This window comes from Hemisphaericaspora subhashii (genome assembly GCF_019202705.1).
Source record: "Hemisphaericaspora subhashii strain CBS 10753 chromosome Unknown scaffold150, whole genome shotgun sequence".
NCBI lineage: Eukaryota > Fungi > Ascomycota > Pichiomycetes > Serinales > Debaryomycetaceae > Hemisphaericaspora > Hemisphaericaspora subhashii.
Window position 1 is genome coordinate 1 of NW_026057171.1, and position 27,771 is coordinate 27,771.

The 27,771-nt window shown below is 33.3% G+C and overlaps 13 protein-coding genes across 13 annotated transcripts; 7 read left to right on the forward strand and 6 right to left on the reverse strand. All coding sequences in view use genetic code 12, as the record gives it.

Moving 5' to 3' along the window:
* J8A68_000074 (uncharacterized protein) lies at positions 1 to 495 on the forward strand (the record flags this gene model as incomplete). The annotated part of the gene is made up of 1 exon (XM_049410387.1): positions 1 to 495. A coding segment is annotated over one exon (495 nt), but the record flags the coding sequence as incomplete, so codon positions are not given.
* A 1,396-nt stretch (positions 496 to 1,891) lies between these two features.
* PAN3 (Pan3p) lies at positions 1,892 to 3,829 on the reverse strand (the record flags this gene model as incomplete). Its single annotated transcript, XM_049410399.1, has 1 exon — positions 1,892 to 3,829. One exon carries the CDS (start codon positions 3,827 to 3,829, stop codon positions 1,892 to 1,894), a length of 1,938 nt encoding a protein of 645 aa, XP_049266607.1.
* Positions 3,830 to 4,643: 814 nt separating this feature from the next.
* Positions 4,644 to 5,417, forward strand: ISY1 (Isy1p; the record flags this gene model as incomplete). The annotated part of the gene is made up of 1 exon (XM_049410410.1): positions 4,644 to 5,417. One exon carries the CDS (start codon positions 4,644 to 4,646, stop codon positions 5,415 to 5,417), a length of 774 nt encoding a protein of 257 aa, XP_049266608.1.
* Positions 5,418 to 5,540: 123 nt separating this feature from the next.
* On the reverse strand, positions 5,541 to 6,446 carry PRP45 (mRNA splicing protein; the record flags this gene model as incomplete). Its single annotated transcript, XM_049410421.1, has 1 exon — positions 5,541 to 6,446. The coding sequence occupies one exon, from the start codon at positions 6,444 to 6,446 to the stop codon at positions 5,541 to 5,543; it is 906 nt and encodes a 301-aa protein (XP_049266609.1).
* Positions 6,447 to 6,669: 223 nt separating this feature from the next.
* On the forward strand, positions 6,670 to 7,197 carry CNB1 (calcineurin regulatory subunit B; the record flags this gene model as incomplete). Its single annotated transcript, XM_049410432.1, has 1 exon — positions 6,670 to 7,197. One exon carries the CDS (start codon positions 6,670 to 6,672, stop codon positions 7,195 to 7,197), a length of 528 nt encoding a protein of 175 aa, XP_049266610.1.
* Positions 7,198 to 7,374: 177 nt separating this feature from the next.
* On the forward strand, positions 7,375 to 8,703 carry J8A68_000079 (protein-lysine N-methyltransferase; the record flags this gene model as incomplete). The annotated part of the gene is made up of 1 exon (XM_049410443.1): positions 7,375 to 8,703. The coding sequence occupies one exon, from the start codon at positions 7,375 to 7,377 to the stop codon at positions 8,701 to 8,703; it is 1,329 nt and encodes a 442-aa protein (XP_049266611.1).
* A 233-nt stretch (positions 8,704 to 8,936) lies between these two features.
* On the reverse strand, positions 8,937 to 10,004 carry J8A68_000080 (2-dehydropantoate 2-reductase; the record flags this gene model as incomplete). Its single annotated transcript, XM_049410454.1, has 1 exon — positions 8,937 to 10,004. One exon carries the CDS (start codon positions 10,002 to 10,004, stop codon positions 8,937 to 8,939), a length of 1,068 nt encoding a protein of 355 aa, XP_049266612.1.
* A 421-nt stretch (positions 10,005 to 10,425) lies between these two features.
* Positions 10,426 to 11,145, forward strand: J8A68_000081 (dephospho-CoA kinase; the record flags this gene model as incomplete). Its single annotated transcript, XM_049410465.1, has 1 exon — positions 10,426 to 11,145. The coding sequence occupies one exon, from the start codon at positions 10,426 to 10,428 to the stop codon at positions 11,143 to 11,145; it is 720 nt and encodes a 239-aa protein (XP_049266613.1).
* A 396-nt stretch (positions 11,146 to 11,541) lies between these two features.
* Positions 11,542 to 12,291, forward strand: J8A68_000082 (dephospho-CoA kinase; the record flags this gene model as incomplete). Its single annotated transcript, XM_049410476.1, has 1 exon — positions 11,542 to 12,291. One exon carries the CDS (start codon positions 11,542 to 11,544, stop codon positions 12,289 to 12,291), a length of 750 nt encoding a protein of 249 aa, XP_049266614.1.
* A 55-nt stretch (positions 12,292 to 12,346) lies between these two features.
* On the reverse strand, positions 12,347 to 13,930 carry CCT3 (chaperonin-containing T-complex subunit; the record flags this gene model as incomplete). The annotated part of the gene is made up of 1 exon (XM_049410487.1): positions 12,347 to 13,930. One exon carries the CDS (start codon positions 13,928 to 13,930, stop codon positions 12,347 to 12,349), a length of 1,584 nt encoding a protein of 527 aa, XP_049266615.1.
* A 314-nt stretch (positions 13,931 to 14,244) lies between these two features.
* TIP20 (Tip20p) lies at positions 14,245 to 16,611 on the forward strand (the record flags this gene model as incomplete). Its single annotated transcript, XM_049410498.1, has 1 exon — positions 14,245 to 16,611. The coding sequence occupies one exon, from the start codon at positions 14,245 to 14,247 to the stop codon at positions 16,609 to 16,611; it is 2,367 nt and encodes a 788-aa protein (XP_049266616.1).
* A 120-nt stretch (positions 16,612 to 16,731) lies between these two features.
* Positions 16,732 to 18,534, reverse strand: J8A68_000085 (uncharacterized protein; the record flags this gene model as incomplete). Its single annotated transcript, XM_049410510.1, has 1 exon — positions 16,732 to 18,534. The coding sequence occupies one exon, from the start codon at positions 18,532 to 18,534 to the stop codon at positions 16,732 to 16,734; it is 1,803 nt and encodes a 600-aa protein (XP_049266617.1).
* Positions 18,535 to 26,655: 8,121 nt separating this feature from the next.
* J8A68_000086 (uncharacterized protein) lies at positions 26,656 to 27,490 on the reverse strand (the record flags this gene model as incomplete). Its single annotated transcript, XM_049410521.1, has 2 exons — positions 26,656 to 26,772; positions 26,834 to 27,490. The coding sequence occupies 2 exons, from the start codon at positions 27,488 to 27,490 to the stop codon at positions 26,656 to 26,658; spliced, it is 774 nt and encodes a 257-aa protein (XP_049266618.1).
* Positions 27,491 to 27,771: the final 281 nt, after the last annotated feature.

Sequence of the window (27,771 nt, forward strand, 5' to 3'; positions counted from 1 at the left end):
GTTAAACCAAGTCAATTGGTTATTACATTTCGTTCATTATCACAATATCGTCATAATCCTCAAATTTATATTCATGAATTAAATCCCAATATTTATAAATTTTCACTTTCAACAAATCCAAATTCTTTAGATATTGGAATTTCCGATTCAGTATTACCAACACCAGAAAGTTTTAAATCTAATCCTAAATTTCTTGAATTAGTTCATGAAACAATTCGTGATCATATTGATCAAGATTTTACATATATAATTGAAGGTGGTGTAAATAAAGATGGTTATATGCCAATTTATGATTTAAGAGAAATGCCTGAAAATACATATGCTCGTGTTCCTCCGCCTGAAAATGTATTTGGTTATGTACAAGTTGATAAAGATGGTAAGATTATTAAAGGTACTTATCAACCTAATAAGTTATATCGTTCATGTACTAGTACCAGTGGGTTAAATAAATTTAGTGATTATATATTAGATCAATTGAAAGCACAAATAAATTGATATAGGGCAAGTTATAAGTTAGTATTAAATGTATTACGAGTAAATAGGAAATAAACTTGACAAGCTACGCGGTCTGATGCTTCTCCAATTGAACCTCTATCCGTTACTTTATTAACTACTATGTTCCTTCAGAACAAGACTCTTTTGTGGGGCACAAACCCCCCTGAAGGGTCCTAATGACTAATAATATTTTATATATAGGATTACCCCCGGCTAACTTCAACAGTTAGCTTGACTTATTTTTTATCATGTACTGTATTTTTTAAAATATAAAAAAATAAACTTTACAATTTTTCTATCGTAAATTTATGTCTGATTTTTACTTCAATTGACTATAGAAACTTACCATATACCCAGTATATAACATGTAGATTGTTAAATTATCAAAAAAATGAACAATTTGATTTTGCCCAGGATCGAACTGGGGACGTTCTGCGTGTTAAGCAGATGCCATAACCAACTAGACCACAAAACCAATTGTATATTTGTGTTAATTTTCCCAGTTTAACCTACCAATAGATTTACGCTATTTTCATCGGTTAATTTGAAGGGATTCCAGTGGATATTCTTATAGTTTTAGAATCTAGATTTCCTTATTACAACATTCTTCTATGGTTGATACAAGCTAACTTGGAATTGCTTGTCTATCTGTTGAGTTTTTAATTATTAAATTATTTCGCAACTATTTTACAAGAAATTTTATAATCACCCATTAGCTCGATGGAATTGTTAAAATGATCCAAAATAAGAACAGCACTTCAAAGAGAAGTAACAGAAAACCCTAGAAATGAAAGAATTTGATTTTAAGGATGAGAAAATCAATCAAAAATATTGAGTGTGGAATAGAGAAGAAGCAATATCCATCGTATTTTCTAACTAGCCCTGGGTCCAATATTCAAAAAAGTTGTAACCGTTGGTGACTAACTGGTGATTTACATTTCCTGTATGCTTCTATATCAAACAGCAGATACTAGTACCATCTTAAATTTCATTCTTGCTTAAATTATTCTCCACAATGACCTGTAATGCAGAAGAATTTAAAGTTTTGCAGACAAAAATAAATCTTGTCATAGATTCCTTGGCAATAATTAAAGAGAGAGTAGTTTATGATTTATAAATTACCAGAGATAGAGAACTTAGTTTATAATTACTAACCAGCAAAATATAACTAATTAATTTCCAGGGATAAAACAAACCAACTACAAAGAGATAGGGTAAGGTTATGAATAGCATCAGGGTACTTCGTGTTAAGTTTACTCAGAAGAAGTAAATGACGATGTAAGTATGTCAGTTAGATTAAGAATGCAAAAAGTTCAATAAAAACTGTAGGCAACCCTAAGTACACATTTTTCTTTATATTTGTTTATTAAAAATACCTATTAATACAATAGAACTCTCAATCTCTAGATATTATTCTAAAGCTAGAATCAATAATGTCTCTAATTTCTTTATAACTAGCAATAATACATTCATTCTCTTCATTATTAACTAATAACAATTTCTCATCAATTCCACAATCCAATTTATTAAGATTTATTAATACTTTAGATAAATCAACCACTCTTTTCCCAGTTGTTTCATGATATGAATTAAATACATAATCATAAAATAATTTAATGATTTTATGAGTATTTGTTGTAGCAGTTACAAAATTGATTTTTGTCATTAATCTAAACAATCTTGCATTTTCTAATTCTGAAGTTAATTGATTTTCCATGAAATCACAACAATCTTGTAATTTATCAACAGTATTGAATAATCGGGTAGTTAATTTTTGATGATATGCTTCTACATCAAAGGAACTATTTACTTGGACTAATGATTGAATCATATCCACGTATTCTTCACTTAAATTCATCTTAAGTGCTTGGAAAGTATTGGTGGTATTAGTTCTCATATGTATTGGTAATGTTAATAAACTTAATTCAACTAAACATTTACCAATATTACGGAAATCATCCAATTGTAATTGAGTAATATCACCTTCATCTTCTTCTAAAATATCACTAATTGCAACTGAAGAAATCCTAATTCTATCTTTATTAGTCACGATAATCTTACTTAAATCAATTGCAGTTCTTGCTGCTAATCCTTTCGCATGAATATGTTTCAATGCATTAATTAATTGAATCAAATAATTCCACAAGATTTCTTCATTAATTGGTTCTGGTTTCCCAACTAGCTTCTTATGATGATGTTCCAATAAAGTATGAGAATTTGGATAATAATCATATACGACAATTAAACAACCCGGAGATCCAAAACTCAAAGAAGTAAATCCATCAATAACTTTCACAACATTACTACAATCTAAACTTTTCCAAATTTTAAATTTCTTAAATTCAATCAGATTCAAATTTTCTAAATTATTAGTATCAATTTTTCTCATTGCATAAGGTTGTCCATCATCTCCTCCAAATACTTTATATAAACTACTCTTCCATTTCCATTTATATTCTTGATCATAACTTCGATCTATTGGAACAAGGGAATGATAAGAATTAACGGTTTCAGGTAATGTTGAATGACTCATTGTTTGTAAAGTTGCTTCATTTTTACGATGAAGAGTTTCTCGAAGATCATTAGGGATGAATAATACTTTTGAATTAGTTTCATGAGGAGCCAATGGGATTGAAAGTCTAGGTGGTGGTGCTGGTGCATATAAATGATATTGTAATGGATAAGTTGTTTGTTGTTGATAATAAGAATCGGCCAAATATGGATTTGGTGATTGAGATGGCGGAATTCCGGCAGCAGCAGCCACATGTGGTGGGACAGTTGATACTGGTTGTGGAGCAATTGCAGATCCTACTCCTCCGGCAATTGCAGCAGGAGCAGCTATTGGGGTGGAACCTGCAGTGTTGTTATTATTATTCATAGCCGCTTGTGGACCTCCCGGAACGAATGATGGAGTAGAGGCATTGAATTTAGGACCTGTATGCTCATTTGATTCTGGTTTGAATACTGGAATGTCATTAAGTTTGGGAGATAAATTGGCGAATTTGTTAGTTAAAGAAGTTGTTGAAGATGAAGTTGCTGTTTTCAATAAACTTGGTTGGAATGAAGGAGTATTGACATTGAATTTCTTTTTGGAGTCAGTTGATTGAGTTGAAGTTATTGAACCAGCAGAGTTTGGAGGTTGCTGTTGTTGCTGTTGCTGAGGTGTCTGCTGTTGTGACAGCTGTGGTTGTTGTGACAGTGATTGTTGTTGTTGCTTTGATGATTCCTTTGGTCTATGACTAAATACACATCCTTTATTTTCAAACTTACAATAACCATATATAGTAATGTTTTTGCAAAGTATATCCTTTGCACTATCTAAATTGATATTCATCTATGATCAATATATATATAAATATTCTATTATAATAAACCTTTAAACTTGTTCTGTCTCTCTTTCTCTCTGTTTTTGATCATTTGAAAATTTCAAAGAATTTTTAATCATATTTTTTCTTTTGATTAATATATGACAGTTAAAGTTTGAGAGAAATCATAGTGAATGCTGGTCATGACGATAGCTATGAGGATATGACTTGTATAGTTCAATTGATGAATTGCTCTCCATATGAAATAGCAAATATTGTCAATCTACACATTGATTAACCTACAGAAGCTTACAAATGACAGATTACAACAGAATTTGTTTTCAACCGTATTTGTCGTTTGTTGTATGTCAACTATCAAGTCTATGATCAAACATAACGGATTTAATGATATTACGATTGTTTACCAGATCACTAGCTAAGTCCATTTTGTATCTTACTTTCTTGTTTTCAAATTTATAGACACGTGCTTTTCCATCCTTCTTCGTAAACCTCCATCTGCAAACGTCTGCATTGTAAGTTTGTATGTATAAGTCTGGGGTTGTCTTCTTCACTGCCACAACAAGGAAAAATACCAAAATCTTGGGACTTTAATAAGTCTAATTCGAAATCCCTTGATGTCTCTGTCTACTCTCTTCTGCTGACAGTCCCTGATTCTTTTATGCTTGGGATGGTACAGGCGAATATAATTCTTCTTATCCAAGACAATTGAAGTGAGAAGCGCATCTTTAAAGTGAAAAGCGCATTCTCTCATCTCTAAAAAATTACCCATTTCTCATACAAACTATCAGTTAACATATAAAGCCCATAATAGTAATACCAACAATGTCTAGAAACAAAGAAAAGGCGCAATCAGCATTAAATAGATTCCAAGCATATAAAAACAAAGAAGCAGGAATTTTACAATCAGATCCTTCATTACGTCCAAAATATGTTCAAAAAGTAACTTCAATCCCACAAGCTGAAAAATGGCGATCAACAATCATTTCAGAAATTTCCACTAAACTTGCCAGGATTCAAGATCCAATAATAAATGAATCAACAATACGAGAATTGAATGATGAATTGAATCAATTGTTTAATCAAAAAAGATCGTGGGAATATCATATAAAGAATCTTGGTGGGAATGATTATATTCATTTTGGTAATGATAATGATTTAACCAAAAGTGGAATAAGAATTAGAGGTGGAGGAGGTGATGGATCACAGAGTAAAGGATATAGATATTTTGGAAGAGCTAAGGATTTGCCGGATGTTAAGAAATTAATTGAAGCTCAGAAACAACAACGACTACAAGTGAAGAAAGGAGGTCAGAAACAACAACAAGTACAAGAAGAGAATAATAGGAAACAACGAATAGATTTATCTTATTATGGATATTTTGATGAAACCAATTCTGAGGATGATCCACTTTTGGTTTATGAAAAGAAAAGATCAAACGAGTTGTTACCTCAAGAACCTAGAACGGAGTATGACCAACCTCAAGAAGAGATAATATATGATTTTGAATCAATACTTCCAACAAATGAAATGGTATCTCAGTGGTTAGTTGATAGAAGGCGAAAACAATTGCTAGAAAGGATTGGACAAATAGATTAATAATACTATAACCAAAGCAATAGAATAGTCTGTACACAGTTCAGTCCACTTCTCAACAAACCGATGCCTGTCATTAGGATCATTAAAATATTGTACAAAAGTCCATACGAGACACACACACATCTAGTATTTTCTTCTTTTTGGACCAGGACCTCTTCGTCCTGAAGTCAATCTCTTTAATTTCTCTTGTCGTCTTTCTTGTTCCTCAATAGCTTGTCGTTGTCGTATCTCATTACGAATTCTAATTTCTTCACGAGCTTGAACATCAGCATCAGCCAATGCTTGTGAAAGTTCGCCAAATTTCTCAACATTCACACTAGACCCTTCTCCATCTTCTCCTTGTTGAGAAATCATCCTCTTTTCCAATGAAATAGTAAACCCTTGATTATTTTTCCAATTCGAAATAGCCGCAGGAATATTCCACTTCTCTCGATCCAGTTTAGTTAATTTAGAACCACCTTCTCCGCCTCCATCGCCAGCTTTCTTCAAAATTGGAGGCGGTGGGGGTGGTGGCTCATGTCTATTCTTTCGAAGTTTGAATTTTGGAGGTAACATCGGATCAGTCTGGAATTTCTTTACTTGAATAATCTTTTCATTCTCATCATCATTCACAGAACTATTGGTGACTTTAACATAATTTACATCACTCTCAGGTTCTGCCATGCCTAATTTTGATGCTATTAGTTTATCCACTATTAATTTAGTTTCATAAATCATTGATTCTTCTTCTGGTGACAATGGTAAAACCAACGAATCCCGATCAGGTCTTGGGAAATGATGGATTAGGTTCGGATACCTCTTCTTAAGTGGGATAGTGTCTTCATAATTCGATTGAATATAAGCTGTTGTTGTCTTCTGTTGTCCTGGGTGTTGCTCTTTGGTGATTATGGAATTTACTTGTGGGATGGAAGTTATAGTTAAAGCTTTTGATGAATTGGATTTTGAAGATGATTGTTTTAAATTGGGTATAACATGAGTCGGAGGTTCATAAGAAGAGTTCTTAGGTCGGGATAACAATGAACTGAACATAATGGATGATTGAGTTGATAAAGGAAGATCATCATCTCTTTCATATTAAATGGAATATTTTTAAGTTATCCTCACGATGTGCGGCTCATAAAGTATTATAAATCACGTGATGAATCTTAAATGCGGTATCGTTGAGTTTTAGGGCGGAGCAATGAAATTACCAATCATCATACTGTTATCTTTATTACAAAGATATATATAGGATACAAATAGTAAGTTCACAATGGGACAAGGACCATCATCAGGGATAATCAATGGATTAATGGAAGATACAAATTTCAATTTAGAAGAAATTGATCGATTACGTAAACGATTTATGAAATTAGATCAAGATGGACTGGGGGAAATTGATAAACAAGAATTCTTACTGATTCCTGGAGTTCTGTCTAATCCTTTAGCCACTAGATTAATGGATGTATTTGATATTGATGGAGATGGTAAGATTGATTTCCAAGAATTTATAACTGGATTATCTGCATTTAGTGGGAAATCAACAACTCAAGATAAATTAAAATTTGCATTTAGAATTTATGATATTGATAGAGATGGGTATATAGGAAATGGAGAATTGTTTATTGTTATGAAGATGATGGTTGGGAAGAATCTACAAGATGCTGAATTACAACAAATTGTCGATAAGACCATGATGGAAGCTGATTTAGATGGAGATGGGAAATTGAATTTTGAAGAATTTAAAAATGCCATTGATACAAAATCAATTGCAAATACTTTAACCCTTAATATGTTTTAGCAGGCCCTTGGCTGTGTATATATATAGTGGTTAATAGGAAAATTTGGACATGACTTTTATAGCCCTCCCTTGTAAGCTTCTCTCGTTCTTCCACTATGAAAAATTTCAGTGAGATTTTTTTGAGTCATCTCATTGGAGTCATCGCTCTCTTTCTCTTCTTGATAAGCACCAGAAGAAATGATACATTTAGATGAGAAGCTTATCTGTTTATTAGAATGGATTAAGAATACTCAAGATGAGAAATTACAACCTTCAACTCATTCATACATTTCTCCTAAGATTGAAGTTAGAGATGTTAAATCATCAGGTAGAGGTATTTATACCAATGATAAATTAATTAAATCAGAATTAATACTTAGAATTCCACCTTCATTCTTATTAAATACAACAACCGTATTATGTCATCTCGCCAAATATAACAATTCAATCCCAATTGCTGGTAATATTTATACTCCATTTGAAACTTTACATGATGAATTTACTATGAAAATTTATGAAAAATTATCACATAAAGAATTATCTGAATTATCTTCATTCCAATTATTGTCATTGTATATAACCATAGAGAAACAAAGATTAGATAAATCATTTTGGAAACCTTTCCTTAATATGTTACCCACATTATCAGATTTTGAAATGATGCCATTAGTTTGGAAAGTTATCCACAATAATGACAAATTGATCAACCTCCTTCCAAAATCAACTCAAATCGCTGCCGAGAAAGTTTATACCAGATTCATCAATGACTACAAGATAGTTTCGGACCTCGTCCAATCCAAATGTGACACCGATCCTGACAATCTTGTCCCTAAAGAACTGTTCCTCCTCTCCTGGATATGTATAAATTCCCGTTGTTTATACATGTCACTCCCCACAAGTAAATCAACCAGCGACAACTTCACCATGGCTCCTTATGTCGATTTCTTGAATCACTCTTGTGAGAATCATTGTACACTCAAAATAGACGGTAAAGGATTCCAAGTCCTAACCACCACAGCATATGACCATGATGAACAAGTATATTTGAGTTATGGTCCTCATAGTAATGATTTCTTACTTTGTGAATATGGATTCGTTATTGGCAATGACGAGAATAAATGGAATGATTTAGATATTTCAGAATATCTTATTCGACTTATGAAACCGACACAAATTGAATTCTTGAAGGAATATGATTATTATGGAGATTATACTATGACTAAAGATGGGATATCGTTCAGGACAGAAGTTGCACTTGCTGTCGTTCAAGAAAGAATACCGAAAGAGTCAAGAAGATTGATGGGGTTGATTAATGGGATAACTGACGGGAATGCATATAAGACCCATTCATCTTTATTGCTTAAAGCTATATTGGATAAGGTTATAGTGGAAGCGGAAAATCATAAGTATTTGGAATTTAATGACGATTCAGATTTAATGAACCGAGAAAGAAAGAAAGCTATTGGAGTGTTGTATAATGATAGATTATTTGTTGCAAAGAATGTATTGCAGTCTTTAGAAATATAGATTGTTTGTAGATATCAAAATTATAGATTTAGAAGTTTAATGAATAGCTAGGGCCAATGGATGTAATTTCATGAACCAGTTTAGCTGTATCAACTGTGCTTTTGTAAAATTAAGACAGTCCCCGTTGAATTACATATAGAAGTTGTTTTACATATTTACCTCTTTGAACGCAACGAGATCCTTCATCTTCAAGTTTACATTATTAATAAATACATGCCATTCTATATACAACCTCATATTTCCAAAGCCTCATCAGAAGATTTTCTATCAAGAGCTTTATGAAGATCAAGCTTAGCCGTAACTATTTGGGCTATCATTCTATTAGCAGGCGTACCAATACGATGTTTATACCCCCATTCTACCACTTGAGAATTAAGACTCCTCAATTCAGGTTCTTTCAACTGTCTAATATCTTGTCTCATTGAAGAACTATTCGCCTCAGTATCCTTACATAATGCAATCACATTACTCAAAAGTCGATCTTGATTCAATAAGATCTGAGCTTCTGAACTATTTCGTAATTCTTCAAATTCTGCATTTAATACCAAAACAGCTTCTTTAATTATACTTCTCATTATTTTCACAATATGATCTGTATATAATAAACTTCCATTATTAACATCAAAGATTGCCGTTAATGGGTTAATACAACAATTGGCAACAAATTTCTCTGCTTGTAATACTAAAAACTTCTCATATGGGACCATTCGGGCTCGTAATGACTTGGTATTTAATATCATATTTATAAAGTCCGGAATCTCTTCATCAGTATCTCGCTCCATACCATACATCCCTGGTTTGGGTAGTTTTGCAATCGTGATTGTACCTTGGGCAGAATGAACAACTTCTTTACCTTGTTTATATGCTCCATGAGTGGTAATAGCTTGATATAAGTTTGGTCTCTTACCTATCCACATCTCATCCAACATCTCCACTACTCCCATCCCATTCTGTAAAAGTAATACATTTGAATCTTCATTCAATGCCCTAAGGTATGGTTCAAGTGCCAATGGAGTTATGTATGTTTTGGTAGTAATCAACATATTTTCAATCTCAAACGTAGAAAGCTTTAATTGATTTGAACTAGGATACATAAGACTTGCAACTTCTGTAGATCTTTCAATATTACCTCGTTGATATCTAACAAGATTAAGATTCCCATCATGAATAGCATTTAATCGACATAATAAGGTTACATCTAACATTTCCTTAAATTCTTTTTTTAAATCATGGGCAACTAAAGTTCCTATGGCACCTGGACCAAGGACATACGCTTTAAGTGGTCTTGTTACTCGAAGCATATTGCATATAACGTCCAAAGGCTGGATTCATGGATAATTCGAATTCGATGAAAATTTATGAATCAGACATTTTCTGGAAAGAGACATTTCTCAACTGGGAGCGCTACTGGTGAGACATTATTTTCTAGCTTGATCATACATATAGAGGATGTCCTATGGCTGAATTCCTACATTGACAATGTAAAAACATTCATTATAATTGGAATCAACTCAAGATATTAATTAAGTTCCATTTTTCATAGATACCAAGAAAAATCATCCCTTATCAACTCAAATTACCCCGAACTTAAATTACGTTTAATATGAATTAGTGTTAAAAGGAAGGCTTAGAACATATTGCCTGATCTTCTTAAAATTTTGTATTTCACCAAATTATCTTTCAAGCTTCCTTTAGAGACTTATCTCAAGTAAGAAATATCCAATGAGAATTGTGGGTTTAACTGGAGGAATTGCCTGTGGAAAATCCACCGTGAGTAGACTACTCCAACAAAATCATAAACTACCCATCATTGACTGCGACGTAGTAGCTCGAGAAGTAATCCTTCCCAATCGACGAGCCTATAAGAGAATAATAGATAACTTCCGCTATACTGTCCCTAATCTAATAAACCCAGATCAAAGTATAAATCGACCAGCATTGGGCCAAGCAGTATTTGGGAACCAGCAAAATCTTGCCATACTTAACTCGATCGTCCAACCTGCTATCAGATTCGAAATTGCAAAACAATTAGTTAAGGCATATCTCCAACTGCAACATATGGTTATCCTAGATGCTCCATTGTTGTATGAAACCAAATTGCATTTATTATGTCGGTTGGTGATTACAGTGTCTTGTGATGAAGAAATCCAAGTGGAAAGATTATTATCGAGGAATCCAGAATTGACTAAAGAGGATGCTAGGAAGCGTATATCGAGTCAATTGTCAACCAAGGAAAGGAATCACAGGGCAGATATAGTGTTGCATAATAATAAGAGTCCGGAGGTTTTACAAAAGTATGTTGAGGAACTTGTGGAAGAGATTCGACCCAATCCGATTGTGACTTTATTGAATGGGTTTCCACCATTTGGGTTGATATCTGCGTTATTGACATTTTCTAATACAGGGATTAGAGATTTATTAAAAGCTACAAGTTTTAAATAGTAAAGTGAAATTATAGAATATAAATGAATGTTAAGATATAATTTGGACACCGTTTCTTACATGGAATGGCATGCAATCTTACAGTTTTTCACATTCACATCCCTCTATTTCTAAAGACATATCCACCACCTCTTGCTTCAATTTTTTGTTAAAATCAGATTATTTAATCAACCTGGAATGGCCTTTTATCCATTTCGTAGTCTCCCTTAATGAACGTAGTAGGTTGCAATTTGAGAATAGCTGCAAAAACCAATGCGACATTATTTAATGAGACATTTATCCAATGTCGTATCCAAACAAAACGGCTCATAAGATCTTTTGATTGTTGTCTCGGATCTGGAGAAAGAAGAAGATAATCTTCTAGAATCAATCAGACATCAATAAGTAAACAAGGAGATGCTCATTGTGGGACTAACAGGTGGAATAGCATGTGGTAAATCCACTGTCAGCAAAGAACTTAGAGAAAGACATCATTTAACAGTAATTGATGCCGATATTATTGCAAGAGAAGTTGTAAATCCTGATCGACCAGCTTATAATAAAATCATAAGTAATTTCCTGGAAATTGTACCTGATTTAATAAATGAAGATCGAAGTTTGAATCGAGCTGTGTTGGGACAGGCGGTATTTGGAAACAAGGAACGTCTTGGGATTTTGAATTCGATTGTTCATCCTGCTGTTAAGAATGAAATCGCAAGACAAATTATGATGGCATATATTAGATTGAAGAGCATGGTTATTGTTGATGTTCCTTTGTTGTATGAGAGTAAGTTGCATTTAATCTGTGGGTTGGTGATTACTGTTTCTTGTGATGAAGATGTTCAAGTTGAAAGATTGTTGTCAAGAAATCCGGAATTGACTAAAGAAGATGCTTTAAAGAGAATATCTAGTCAAATGTCAAATCAAGAAAGAAATTATCGTTCTGATATCGTGATTGATAATAATAAGAGTTTGGCAATCCTACGCACTTCAATAGATTCATTAGTTGAAGAGATTAGACCTAATCCATTATGTACCCTCTTGGAACTCTTTCCACCATTTGGATTGATTTCAGCTTTGTTTACATTTATGATTAGAAGAATTACTGATAGATACAAAGGTACAACTCCTAAGCATGCAAAGAAGCGAGAAAAAGAGAAACTTTAGAACTGGGGGATACATGTATAATTCTATATATTATATGCTAATAAAATTAATGTAGCTATTGTTGTTGACGAACACCACTAACGATATCATCAACTCTTAATAATAAACATGCACTTTCTATAGCAGTCTTTATAGATTGTTGTTTAATCACTTCTGGTTCCCAAATACCATATTCATTCATATCGACAACCTTACCGTTTTCACCATCAATACCAAAAGTATAATTACCTTGAGCATGTTTAGCTCTTAATTGAGATAATACTTTAATTGGATTACCACCACAATTTTGAATCAAAGTTCTAGGAATGACTTCAAAGGCATCAGCCACAGCTTGATATGGATATTGAGCAATACCTTCGATGGTTTTAGCCTTTTCAGCTAATTTAACACTACATGCCATTTCAGTAGCACCACCACCTGGGGATAATGAAGGTTCAAACATGACATTTCTAGTGACTGCCATGGCATCATGTAAGTTTCTTTCGATTTCATTTAAGATATCTTTTGATGGACCTCTTAACATGACAGTACAAGCTTGTGGATCTTTACATTTAATTAAATATGAGAAATATTCATCACCGATCAATTCAACTTTAAATTCTCCACATTTTGTACCAACATCTGATTCTTTTAAATCTTCTACTCTATTAACAATTGTGGCACCAGTAGCACGGGCAATTCTATTATTATCTGATTTTTTAACTCTTCTTAAAGCTGATACACCACCTTTTAATAAGTAATGTTGAGCTAAATCACTTACACCCTTTTCAGTAAGAACTAAATCTGGTTTAAATTCTAAGATTTGTTCACATAATAATTTAACTTGTTCTTCTTCTATTTGTAATATTCTATTCCAATCTTCTTCCTTGGTGATTTCTATATTAGTTTGAGATTCTCCCTTTTTATATTCCAATGGACAATCCAATAAAATGATTCTTGGATTTTCGATATTTCTTTTCATTTTTGGATGAACAACATCTTTATTTAATAAGATTCCATCTAAAACTTCACTATCAGTAACTTCACCACCTGGAATCTTTTCAATTCTGACATATCTTTTAACATCTATTTCCTTATAGTCACCATTTTGAATCAAGACAGTTCTTACAGCTTTAAGAGATAATTCACACATTTTAGCTGACCATTTATGAACATATTTAGTACCAATTGAAGCACTAATTAATTTAAGCATGGCTTCATCATTATTAATATCAACAGGAACAGAAACATCATGAATGATTTCTAAAGCATCTTTCAAAGCTTGTTTCAATGCTTGTATTACAATAACTGGATGAATATTCTTTTCAATATATGGGAAAGTTTGAGCTAAAATTTCACCAGCTAATATAATGACTGTAGTAGTACCATCACCAACTTCTTCATCTTGAGTTCTTGATAATTCAATCATTGATTTGGCAGCAGGATGAGAAACATCAATTTCTCTTAAGATGGCATGACCATCATTGGTTAATACAATACCTCCCATTGGATCCAATAACATTTTTAACATTGCCTTGGGACCTAAACAAGTTCTAATAATATCAGCAACTGCTTTAGCAGCAGTGATATTGGCAATTTGTGCCTGACGACCAGTTTGTCTCTGGGTGGATGTGTTTAAATAGACGACAGGTGCTTGCATTGTTTTCTTCTATTTCCTTTCAATGAAGATTCCCTTTTAGTTACGTTATACTTGCGTTCGTTCTATTCTTCTTCTTCTTCTTCTTCTTGCTTCCACCAAAAATTTTTTTTTTCAGTTGGCGCGAATCAATGAAACTGTAAAATCAGATCATTAACATGTAAACTAACTAAACATGTAAGAATTTATAATAAACTGTAGAAAATATAGACTGGTGTTTTTTTTTACAACCAACCAATCTTCTTTGACTTACAAGAACCCACAATTAGGAAGAAGAAGAAGAGCTACTGGATTTGGCTTGCTATTGCTCTTTGGATATGGACGCTGATTATATAAATACAAACTTCACTACAATTGAAGATCTACAAGAATTACCAACAAAACTCAATGAACTTAATCAATTAAGTCAAACAATTCAACAAATTGCTAATCTTAAAACAACTTCATCGGATTCAAATTCAGTGATACCTAATGCACCTCAATCAATACTTAATCAACAAGAATTTGACAATGCTTTAGAAAAGATCACCTCGGTAATTTCTATGATTTCAGATCCTGGATTTGATTTAAATGATGCTATTGATAATATGAATGGATTGATTGCAGAATATGGTCCTGTGTCGATGTTTATTCAATTAAAACAACAATTTGAAATGAAATTGGATTCAATCAAGATGTGTGAATTGTTAAAGATGGGGAAATCATTGGAAGAGAGATTGTCCAGTCCAGAATTATCCCAAGAAGAACTCAGAGCAATTTCAAATGAAATCAATTCTTTGAATGATGTGAATAATATCATAGCTGGGACATTAATTACAATCCTTAGAAACAAAATACAGACCAAGAGACAAGAACTAGAAACTCAATTGAAACAATTGATAAAAAATACTAAATGGTTATCAACGTCGTCAACCAAAAATAATGAAATTTCCAATGAATCTTTAACGCAAATTTCTAAATTATTCCAACAATTAATAAATCTTCAATCTATAAACAACATCCCCAAATATCCTGCTTCATGGTGGGCATTAGACATTTTACTTGATCCAATAATTATTCGATTCAATTATCATTTTAATTCCACCAATAAGGAAACCAATAAATTATCCAAACCAGAATGGGCCTTCAATTTTATTGAAACTTTCTTATCTAATGATATTGGATTAATTAACCTAATTGTAGAAGATACATTCAAACAAGTAGGTAGGATTGGATTATATGAAATTATAACCAGCTTATTAAACCCATTGCGTATCAAAATCCAAAAAATGCTTACAGTGATAAATGAAAATATCATTACTTATTCTCAAGATAAGATTATGTTGGAAAAGAATGGAAGATTGTTATCTCATTTAATATTTGAATTATCATCATTTGATCAAAGATTAAGAACTATACATAAATACAATCCATATATTTATGATTTCCAAACCGGACCAGAATCAAAATGGAATGGTATTACCAGTGATGTGTTATTAATAAACCGATCAGGATCTGATCTGAATGTTGCAGTAGAAAATTGGTTAAATTTTGAAAATGAATTAGCTACAAAACGTTTCCAAACAGAAATCATAACCACTAAGGACGCATTCACTATTGATTATGATTATCAAGGGACATTAGAATTAGGTGATGATGATGATAGTGGAAGTCATATCCATAAGTATATCTTACGACCAACATATTCAGCCTATGGATTAGTCAAATTAATAAATAATTTAAGTTCTCATTATCAAACTTTAAATATCGTGAAATATCAATTAAAATATGTTTCCAAAATTCAATTAAATTTGATTGATAAATATTTAGATTCATTAAACAGACAATATAGGACATTCTTAGAAAAATTTAATTTCAAAAGTGTATTGAATTATATCCCCGGTGGAATTAAAGAAACAATCGATGAATCTAGTCGAATTGAACAAGGACAACGCGGGTTAACGATGTTGACTGAACTTTATTGTTCGGGTAAATTTATCAGTAATTCATTAGAATATTGGAGTAATCAACTCATCTTTATTCAATTATGGCAAGCTTATAAATCTTATTCCGGTGAAAATGTTGATGATTATGAAGATCTGAGTATTTTCGAAAGTGCCATTTCCCAATATGATGACTTTATTAATAGACTTATTAATGATTATGAAGATTTCTTCAAAGGGGAGATCAAACAATTGGTGAAGCAATATGTGAATTCAAGTCAATGGGAGTTAAATTCCACCATTCATGGAGATTATGAATTACCTAGTGACGATTTATCAACTATTGTGAATACATTACCTACCTATTTGGAAATCTTACGTCGGAGTTTATCAACATTAGATTATTTCATGATTGTAAATCAAGTGGTGAGTATCATATGTAATATTTATTATGAATATATCATAACCAATAATCAATTTGATCGGAAAGGAGTGGATCAATTATTGGTTGATTTTGGTCATATTGTGACACTGTTGCATATATTATTATTTCTTAATTGTGAAGAACATGCCGAATTTTCATGTGATGGAAATGATAGTTATGTGAAAGTATGTCAGGCAATTGATTTGTTAGATTCATTGGATAAAAATAAGAGATATTCTCCTGATAATGATTATCAGGAATTAAGAAAAGAGTATGAGCATGGATTGTCAATGTTGACAAGAAATGAATTACATGATTTAATAGCAAGAGTCATATAGGGAGTTTATATGTGTATAAGGTGTATCAAATTTATAAGCATTGGTAACTATACAAGTATTAACTAATTAATAATAATAATAATAACAAGAGAGATAATAATATCAACAACAAAAATTCAATCACTTGGAGGTAATTTTAAGATCTTTAATCTTTTCAATTTCTTGAGTTAAAGTCACTGGAACTTCAATAGCTTCATGTTCATGAATTGACTTGACATTCTTGGACTTTTCTTCTTCTTGTTGTTTTCTTTCACTTGGAGTCATAACCAAATCAGCAAAACTAATTCTTGGCGATTTATCACCAGCCAAAACAGAACTGTCATCATCCACGGCAGTTTCATTCCATTCTTCCAATTCCTTTTGATGTTCACGTTCAATAGCAAATTCAACTGCTTCCAATACGTCATGACATTGATATTTTGGTTTATATTTTGGCACGGTACCTTCTTGATAAACACCAGTTTCTACCAAGATTGAAAACCAAGAAATATCATGAGAATTAGCAAATCTAATATCTGATTCTGGAGTATCACCAACAAAATAAACCGTGGAAGCAGGAGGTAATTCCAAAGTAATCTTTTCTGATGTTTTAACTTCAGCAATTTTATCAACAACTTTACAATCAGGATCTTTTTCCCATTCAGATTCATCTTCATCTTCACTATCAGAATAATGATAATTTTCTAATTTTGCTTGATTAATAATTTCATCACCTTCTTCATTAATTAAAATATCAGCATCATGAGCATTTGGATCATGAATTGATAATTTCTTTAAATGTTCATCTAAAACCCCTTGTCTCCAATGAGTTAAGACTTTATTAGCGAATTTAAAGGTTCCCTTTTGTGGTTTTCCAAATCGATTAACTTTTAATTCCATACCAGTATGTTCACGATATAAAGCTGCAATTGAAACTTGCAAAGCCCCCATACCATATCTTGATAATTTATAATTAGTAGCCCAAATGAAATCAGAATGAGCAAAATAAATTTGTGGACCTTTATCATATGTATCAGTTTGAGTACCCATAACACCATGATCACTTAATAATAATTCTAAAATGATTTGTTGATCAGCTGCCCAATTTCTTGAATCAGCAAATACTAAAATTGCATCAATTGCAACTTTTGAAAAATCAACATCTTTAGCAAATTGTTTTTCTTCATCTGATAAATCATGATATGGAGATACTGCTGGATTCCATTTCATAACATCCAAGGGAGTATAAACATTTTTGAATCCATAAGATTCTGCAACATTACGACAAGCATTTCCAACACCACCAACTACTAAAACATTATTATAAACCCCGACTAAATCCTTCATAGGGGTATGACCTTGAATAATTTGTTCTTCAGTGATATGACAATCTAATCTTTTCGATAAATCATCAGCACGTGCTTTTTCTGGTTTTCCACCTCCATTGGTGACAAATACAAATGGAACTTTAATATTATATTTATTTTCACCATTTAAACGTTTCATAGCTTCAACTGCTTGAGGAATTGTATTTGGTCCACGTAATATAACCCCATCAATATCAAAACAAAAAGCATAACTAGCAACCCTTTCATGATCTATGACGGTTTTCTTCTTTCTTTTAATAATTGAAGAATTTCTGGATAATTTTGCTAAAGAATCACATTTTTTTAAATTTGACGATGATAAATTTGATAATGAAGTTGATGAAGATAATTTATGTAATCCTGATTGCCATTGAGTTAAATCTGATAATGATAAATTTGATACTCGATGTTTTCTTAATGAAGGTTGTAATTCATCAATACCATCATTATTTAAATAGGATAAATGAGGTGAATTTGTAGCTGAAATTGGAGCAGATGAAACTTGACTAGAAATAGCAGAAGAAGAAGCAGCACCATCTTCTTGAACAACAATGTTAGTAGCTAAAGGATGTACCATAGTTATTGTATGTTTATATCTATAAATTTATAAGTTGTATAATTAGCCTGTGTAAATTAATTAGTGAATTAATTTTCGGAGTTCACTGCGTGGAGGATTTAAAATTGGGAGATGAGTAAAAGTGTAAATGAAAAATGTAGTTAAAAATAAAACAAGGAAAGAAATGTTAATTTAATTGAAAAAGGATAAAGAAAGAAGAGAAAGAGAAAGAAGGAAGTAGAAAAGATGGAAAAACAATTAAATGTGGAATTGATGGTTACTTTTATACTGTAATCGTCTGATTTGAAATGACTTTGTCCACCCCACCCCTTCATTTAATGATTAACCGATAATATCACAAAGATCATAAACTTTTGGTATTCCTGTATATAAGAAAGATATGAGATTCTTCTATGAATGTTTCAAATAGTAGCCGTTAAAGATTCTTTCATTATGACATCATCATTCAATTGTTTTGTGCTTTTACAGTTTGCAGTTTATATGCATCCATTACGTAATAGAATTTAACACATGTTATATATCCTTGGGTATTTACACATTAACATAATGTTATAACCATATGTGTATTTGTGTGATAAACGAACAAACCGTTATACATTTACATTTCCCAAGAATGAAAATGAAAATGTGGCTAAAAATCATTTCAGATCCCCTTAAATTATTAATTATTATTTTACACATGTCAGTCTGTACGGCATATAATTTAACATCCTAATTGGGTAGTAACCATTTGCTTACCACTTCATACATTGCCTTAAGAAGTTCTTTATTAAAGATATATCCTATTGTATGTCAATCGCTGCTAATTACAAATAAAGTTTGTAAACCTTAACTTGTACTGATCTCATCTTCTTTTCTTTCCTATTCCCTTTCGTGTAGAGCTCAATTCCGCATACTCTCGTAAGTTAATGATGTCATAATGCTTCGCTCTGCTAGCTAGTTGTTCCCATCAAATTAGTACCCTGCTAGATTCACAAATTAAAATCCAGATATTCTTATTATATGGACTTTGTCTTCAGGTCCTATCAGAGCTTACTTCCAACTGCATATATGTTGTTTGTGTCTTTCCCTAGTGTAATTTCCTGATTTATCTATAATAGACGATCTACTCATTCTTTGGGTCCTGTCTGTAGTAGACTCTCTAAACGGAGAAATTGATCTAAATTCCAAACTTTTACTAATGCCAAAATAGTATTATTGCCACCAGTATTCTTTCTTGGTGGTTTAAATCCAAATAATATGGACACTATGTCGTGCGCAGTCAATTTAGGATTGCATCCAGTTGTATTGACTTCGACTAATTTGGATATTTCTATATACATATAGTAAATAATGGAAGGGAATTAAAATTAAGCCCCCATCTATTCAATATCACAAGGGGTTCTGAATCAATTGTCAAAACCCTTCCCCGAGAACTAGTGTACCCCAAAATAAGTTAATTGGCAAGTAAACTGCTAAATCTTGAAACCAGATTACATCAGGTTATGAGCTATCGCTTTGAATGACTTTTCTGTTGCATACCTCAGGCGAGATAGTTCTCAATACTATAAATATATGATGAATAAAAGAATATCCTCAGTGATAACATTACACAACGAAAGCAAATTGCTTCGAAAGGATGTTTCCATGAATAATAGTTGAACATGGTCGACGAATCAACAATAATCAAAATTAACAACACCATTGTCAGACAAAGTAGTCACATCGTCAACTCCTCCGTTTTCCGATTCCACAAATGCTTCAATGCTTTCATAGGAAGGACCTCCTGGTAGTTTCCTCGTCATCTTCTGTGACCCTGGTTACCATAGATTATCACTGGCACCTAGATTTTTCCCATTTGACATAAATCTCCATCCATATTGTGCAGGCTGAAAAAGTTCATTTTTCATATCATTCTGTTTGCCTCCTAACCTGACGTAATTTGGTTTCAAATATTTAGTAATTCAGTTATCTCTCATCTATTAGTTACTCTACTTCCCTTAATAGCATTTGCTATATATATGATCTAAACTGTTTAGAAATTTACAATCGAAGGTGGTGTTTGAAAATTTCAAAATTTGCTTGAGAAAAAATAAGAATTTGTTCTTCCAATCATATGTAAACAAATGTAAAACTTTGCATTCATTATATCTTGGAAACTGATTATTTCACAGAAAACCATCTTATACAAAGTTTACTCCTCTAATAAAGGGGTCTCGATTGACACTATTTTCAAGTATAACCAATCTTACTCAATAATAAAGTAATAAAGGGGTCAATCGAAAAGTTGAATTTTGGACCGTTTTCCAGAAAAGGGTTATTCCGATACACGTTATAATATGCACTACCACTATGTTCGGGATTTCCATTTTTGAAAACTTTGAGATCCAATAATATCCTTCCTGCACATAATATTGGCCACAGAATTTAATTTCGAATTTCCTGCCAATATCGATATCATTTCTGCAAATAATAATAACTATACATAATAATACATTCATTTTGATGTCCTTGGAGATAGGAGCAAACTTTGTATGGTATATTTCCCAATAAAATGTACGACTCGTGTGTTATTTCGATATCAAGAAATTGAAAGTTCGTATTTGATGCTTGGATTTTTCTGTTGCAAAAAACTGCTTGAAATCATATGTATTGTGTTCTACTATAGATGTAGCACTTCTATAATATTGGAATGACGCTTCTGCTTCCTATTGAGAGAAGTTTCCGTAAATATTCTGAATTTTGGTCGTTTTATAGATTTGCTGGGGGATATCTACGCCGGTTGCTTAGATGTTGAAAAGAACAGTAGAGAATGAATTCTGGTGGGCTTAAATAATCTGGAATATGAAGAATATGAATACAAGGAAGTTACTTGTGATAGATTTATTTAGAATAAAGGAATTGAATGCTTTACCATCGAATTTCAGAGTTTTTTTAAGGACATCTTTGTCAGATATTTTCAATGAAATGAAGCCCGAGATATCTTACTAGATCTACTGGTAGACAAAAATTTAGGATACACGGTAATTACAAGTTATTATGTTGTTCAGACACCTGCAGACATGTTTGTCAAATGGAAAAGGAATTACCACAAGAGAATATCAATTTAGAGGAAACTTCAATTCATCGATCCAGTATCACTTACATTTGCTCATATCTCCATCAGGTAGAGAAATCCCCCCACAAGTAGTTCTGAGAAGTCCCAATGTGGGGAGATAGTTACTCCAAGATATGTAAGCGATCTTGTCGGGCTCTAAATACAGTTTAATGCCCGTTATTAAGAGCATGTTTTTAAGTTCAAGCACTTCAATGAAAGCAAGAACCGAGCTTAGACTAAATGATTCAAGAAATTCTTAGTCCAAGCGAAAAAATGGAATAATTTTGGACATAGAAAAAGGTAGTTATTCACCAGATTGGCTTGTTTTGTTAGAAACCAAACATCCAACCTTGCACACAAACGTTTTTTAGTTAACAAAAAAGAGCCAATCTGGTGAACAACTTGGTGAAATATGGGGTTTTTTCGGGGACAATTGGCCTTTTATTTGAATAGGAAGTATCAGGTTTTCAGAGAGTGACTTTTATTTTTTTTTGTGTTCGTTCCAAAATAGAATTCGGAATATTTGCAGCACTTTGATTGCAAAAAAAAAAAGTTTTGATTTCATTAATCTTTCTTTTCCTTATTTATTTGTCCACAAAGAAATATCCCAATTCACTAATTCATTCAACCACCAATTATCATATTCCATCAATCCTATCCCATCAATCCCACAAAGGCAGATATGTCTTTAATTGTCCACAGAAGTATTATTGGGGGGAACTTGTTAGAGGAGAAGGTGTTAGCGGGAAATCAAATTTATTTGTGGCGCTTAAGCCACAGAAAATGGAATCAAAACATGGAGATGAAGACTTTGTGGTAATACAATTTGGAGAAAGTTTCACAGGATTTCATGGATGGGAGAAATACTTTCATTCTGAATTAGACAACTGGCCACTGGTTAGTTCGAGTGGTGGATTTACTATCTGATTTCATTGGAAGAAGGTTTAATTTGATCTAGGTTGGACTTACTCGCAATTGTCTTTCAATCCATTACATATTCCAATATTCCTTAGTTTTTATATCCAGATTAACAATATCATTATCTACAGAAAGCAGAAAAGATCACAACAAATCCCTTGGAGATGAAGAATTAATGTTGATCCATTTTGGTGAAAGTTTGATTGGATTTCATGGGTTGGAGAAATACTTTCATTCTGAATTAGGCAATTGGTCACTGGTTAGTTTGAGTGGTGGATTTATAATCTGATTTCGTTGGAAGAAGATCTTACTTGATCTGATTTGGAATTGGCATGAAGGTTGGGAATCAGGTTTTTGTTTTCATTTTAATGGTGGTTGTGAAACAATTGGGAATAATTTTATAGGATTTACATTTTGTGGTCATAAAACATTTGGTGATAATTTAATAGGATCTCGATTATGATGATGAAACATTTGGTGAACATTTAATGGGATTCCAATTATGATGTTGAAAGTTCCGGGAATTATTTAACAGGATTCAAATTTTGGTGACAATTAAATTATTGAAAGTATGTTTAGTGGTTCAAGAAATCAATTGTTGAGAGTTTTATGTGGAGCCCATTGAAGATGAGAGGTTGGTGTTGATCCGATCTGGAGAAAGTTTCACTGGATTCCGTGGGTTGGTGAAATATTTTCATTCTGAATTAGGCAATTGGTCACTGGTTAGTTTGAGTGGTGGATCTATGATCTGATTTCATTGGAAGAAGGTTTCACTTAATCTAGGTTGGACTCATTTCAATTGTGGTGATGATACATTTGGGGATAATCCATTGGGATGTGAATGATGTTGATGAATTGTTGAGAATTTGATGAGTGGTCCAAGAAAGGAGAGTTCGGTTGTTGTGGTCCAAGAAAGGTGAGCTCGGTTGTAGTGGTCCAAGAAAGGAGAGATGATAACTGGTCCAAGAAAGGAGAGTACGGTTGTTGTGGTCCAAGAAAGGAGAGATGATAACTGGTCCAAGAAAGGGGAGATGATAAGTGGTCCAAGAAAGGGGAGATGATAAGTGGTACAAGAAAAGAAGAGTTTATTACGATACAATTTGGATCTAGTTGGGCTGGATTTCTTGGGGTCAGTTTAATAATTTCATGTTTGAATTAGTCGCCTGATCACCGGTTAGTTTGAATGGTGGATGCATTATCTGATTCCAGGGAAGAAGGCTCAGTGTGATCTAGATTGCTGGGGAAAAGTTTCCATTCATTATGAATTATCCGTTTGGTGCACGGTTAAAGTCGATGATGGATTCTATGGTTCACCGACGGCTTTTATTCGGGTTACTGGGGGATCAAAACTTTCCATTCATTATGAATTATCCGTTTGGTGCACGGTTAAAGTCGATGATGGATTCAATGGTTCACCGCCGGCTTTTATTCGGGTTACAGGGGGGTTTATTCGGGTACTGGGGGATCAAACTTTCCATTCATTGTGAATTATCCGCTTGCCCAGCGGTTAGTTTCTTTGGATGGATTGTATTATGGGTACTGGGGGAAATTTCAAGGGAGTTTTAGTGGGTATTACCAGATGGTCGAGTCCCACACTGTTAATTCGTGCGTAAATGCATTTCTTCCTTCATGGCTCCAGCCATGTAAAACAAAAAAAAAAAAATAAAGGAACAACTTTCCATTCATTCTGAATTATTCACTTGGACAATGGTTACTGTATGATGTATGTTTATCTGATCTCGCGGGGAAAAGGATTGGTTTAATATGGTCTTTGGATGAGTTGGAAAGGGGAGTGGGATGAGGTGCCATTATTACTTCAGTACTAGATGACATTATTGGTTGATTCTGGTATTTAGATTGTCTTTTGTTTTATTGTATAGCTATTGGATTTATTGGATTTTATTTTAATTGTATAGCTATTGTAGTTATTGGCTTGCAATAAATTGCTTACCATAAACTACTCCAGCTCTCTTTAATCGCGATACCTTTCCTCTAATAATCACCTTCGGGGTAGCATCTCCATTCCACTGAAATGTTGGATGTGGAGTTCGACTCAATTGAAATGAAAACAACTGAATCAGCAATCAAAAAATCAAACTCAACCATGCTTCAAACGTCCTTTACCTTCAGTCCATCTTTAATCATATTCTTAAATCAAAGAGTCTACCATCATTCTATTGGATCATAAAATAGAAGAATTATCCTAAGAAGAAATGAAGAACTCGCTACGATAGTATTTGGAGAGAGTTGGGATGGATTACAAAGATCAGTTAAATAACGCGTAGTTATGTTTTGTCCAATTATCATTGGATTTATAGAATTCTGGTTCTAAATTCATTCTTCAGGGTTTCTTCTGAATTTCAATTGGCTGCAAAATTTTGTCAATTGAAGCTATTTAGATTCAAATTCTAACTATTGGAGCAAATTATGAGTCAAAATGTACTCATTCAAGCCAAATATTTTATGACGTAATTGTTTTCTTTGGAGGGGCCAAGAAACATCCAAACGTACATACATATCCCTTAACTTTGTGGAATGATTAGTCCTTTTTTTATACTCGACTAATTTAATAAAGTAATAAGTGTAAATATCAACAAATATGAGTCATATTATCCCGATCTTTTCTTTCATGGAATCTCAAATCCGAGTATAAATACTTCATAGAAATTCTTTGCTGTCCATTATTCATTTTGGTTTACAATTTTTTTTTAACCGAAGGCTGCAAATTAGCGCTTAAGAGCGCTTTTGTCAACTTATACTTGTATCATTTGTCATTGAAAGAAGAAGCTGGTCTCCTTCTGGGTTGATTATTTCAGTTCGCCAAGTTGGTTAAATTAAAATTACTGGTTATTGGATGGCTATGGTTGCAAAGCTTTAGATCAATAATGCCCGGGGCAAGCGTAGCAACAGGCTCCTGTTAGAGGATACTTCTATAATTAAATTACAGACAACTACGGTTGTCAATCTAATACTTTGTCCACTACTATTTTCCTGCTGGTTTTGAAGGCTCCTGAACTAGATACTTCTAAAATAGTTTTTTGATAACCCTCCCTAGTTTTAATTTCCTTCTCTAAATTTAATATACAATTTTTATTTAGAAGTAAGTTTTCATAGTAATTGTAGTTTTCTTATGTCTCTGTTCTTTATCTCGAGTATCATATGTCTCCTCACTTGTTCTTCGTCTTCTCTAGGTTGTCTGAGTTCTTAAGCTAATTGCCCAACAAATGGGATTTGATCCGAATCCTTCTGCATTATGCATGGTAGGACTTTATATCCGTAAGCGATGAATCCAAGTCTTGGACCAAGAGAAATATTCTCTCGGTGATACAACACAGACGACCCTGTGCTTGTTGGTACCTTTCTTATGTTCAATAAATTATCTTTTATTAAAACTTGATTATTCTCCTATTGATTTAACTAACTAGTTGTTCTTTACAACTTTCTATCGTAATTAAATTATAATATAATAATGTTATTTCTTTTATTGAAATAGATTAAATATAAGAATGATAAAGTATAGAGTCGATGATCCACTAAGTATAAAACATATAACAAATAACAGCGAATCTCTTGCCTTTTAAAGACTGCGACTGTCGTCGATGTCAATAAATAAAAATACCGCATTTAACAATAGAATAAATCAAAACAATAAAAATGTGACAAGAACATCATCCCTCTTCTCTCCCAATGGGTGGTATTTGAAATGATTGTTTTGGTCCTATATCTTTCAATGATCTGACGTCGTTCTTTGATCAGCGTTTGTCAAATAGGATTTAATCTCTTAAGGATTTAGTATGACCATTCAAATTCTATTCGAAAATTGGAATGCGTCTGTCATCGCTCCTGCTTTCATGTCATGTGATCAGCTACTAATATAAGTCTCAATCCTATACCGATAAACAAAAATAAAAATGTGTATACATCTACCGTCTTCTCTCCGAACGGTGGGTGGGTTGGGAGGGACAGGGTGCGAAATGTCACTTCGAGTTTCTTAGTTAACCGAAATTTCAGATCTGCTGTGCGTATTTATGTGGGATGGTTGGCGGGTCTGCGTGGGTCTGGGTGGGTCTGATGGTTCGCGGTGGGTCTGATGGTTCGCGGTGGGTTTGGGTGAGTCTGATGGGTGGTCATGGGTCGCGGTGTGGCTTGGCGCGTCTGATGGGTGCATCTGATGGGATGAATGGGTGGATTGGATAGGATGGGTCGATGGGTCGTGGTGGGTTTCGCAGGGTGGGTGCTATGGTCTGGTGGGTCGGCTTGGTCGCGGTAAGCGGTCCTCAGTGCTTAATGGAGTTTGGTGGTTACGGTGCGATGGGTTGGATAAGGTGAATGAATTGGGTGGGATGGTGTGCTGGGTCGGGCTCGCAAAATGTCTTCGTAGCTTGGGAAGGATGGGGGTTTGGGTGGTCGTGGTGAAAAGAAAATTTGTCTGACTGATGCCGGGATTGGCGATCGTGATGTTTGTTTGGTGTAGTGTTGTGTATGATTGGTGTGGTTAGCACTGAAATTGACCCAAGGTTGTATTAAAAACCTTGTAAGGCAGGGTGATGGTTGTGGTGGAGGTTGCGGTGGCGGTGGTGGCAATGATACCGGTTGAATTGGGACCGGCAGGCAACTCAATTTGAGATCCAAATAGTTGATTTGTATAGGAAAAGTACAAATCATATCTACAACATGCTTAAAGGATTGAGCATGTCCGGCAGAATTCTTTGTCTGACCTTCGGTTGCTTGGTCTGCAACTTCATTGTTGTTTGTTTCAACTTGCTGAACAAGGTCTTCCACTTTTTGCACATGTCTTTTAACTGTTGGAATTGTACCAGTTACGACTTCTAATTTTTGACTCTTTTGAGTTTGTTCTTGTTGTTGTAAGCTCTGTTGCACAGTTGCAGTTAACTCGGTACGACCATGAGTATTGAACGATTCTCTTTGTTGTTGAATAATCTCATTCACCAATATCTGCATTTGCTCCCAAAAATCAGCAGGTAGAATTGGCTGGCTTTCTCTCTCCATCTTTTTACTAACTTTCCTTTATCTTGTTTTTTTCTTTTGGTCTCTTTAGAAGCTTGGTAATCTTTTTTTGTGATTTTTCTTTAATTTTAATTGCTGAATTATACTTGATTCGTTGGTTCGTTTCGTAGTGATTGACTCTCTTTCAGAAAATATATTTTCTGTGCTTGTTGGTACCTTCCTTATGTTCAATAAATTATCTTTTATTAAAACTTGATTATTCTCCTATTGATTTA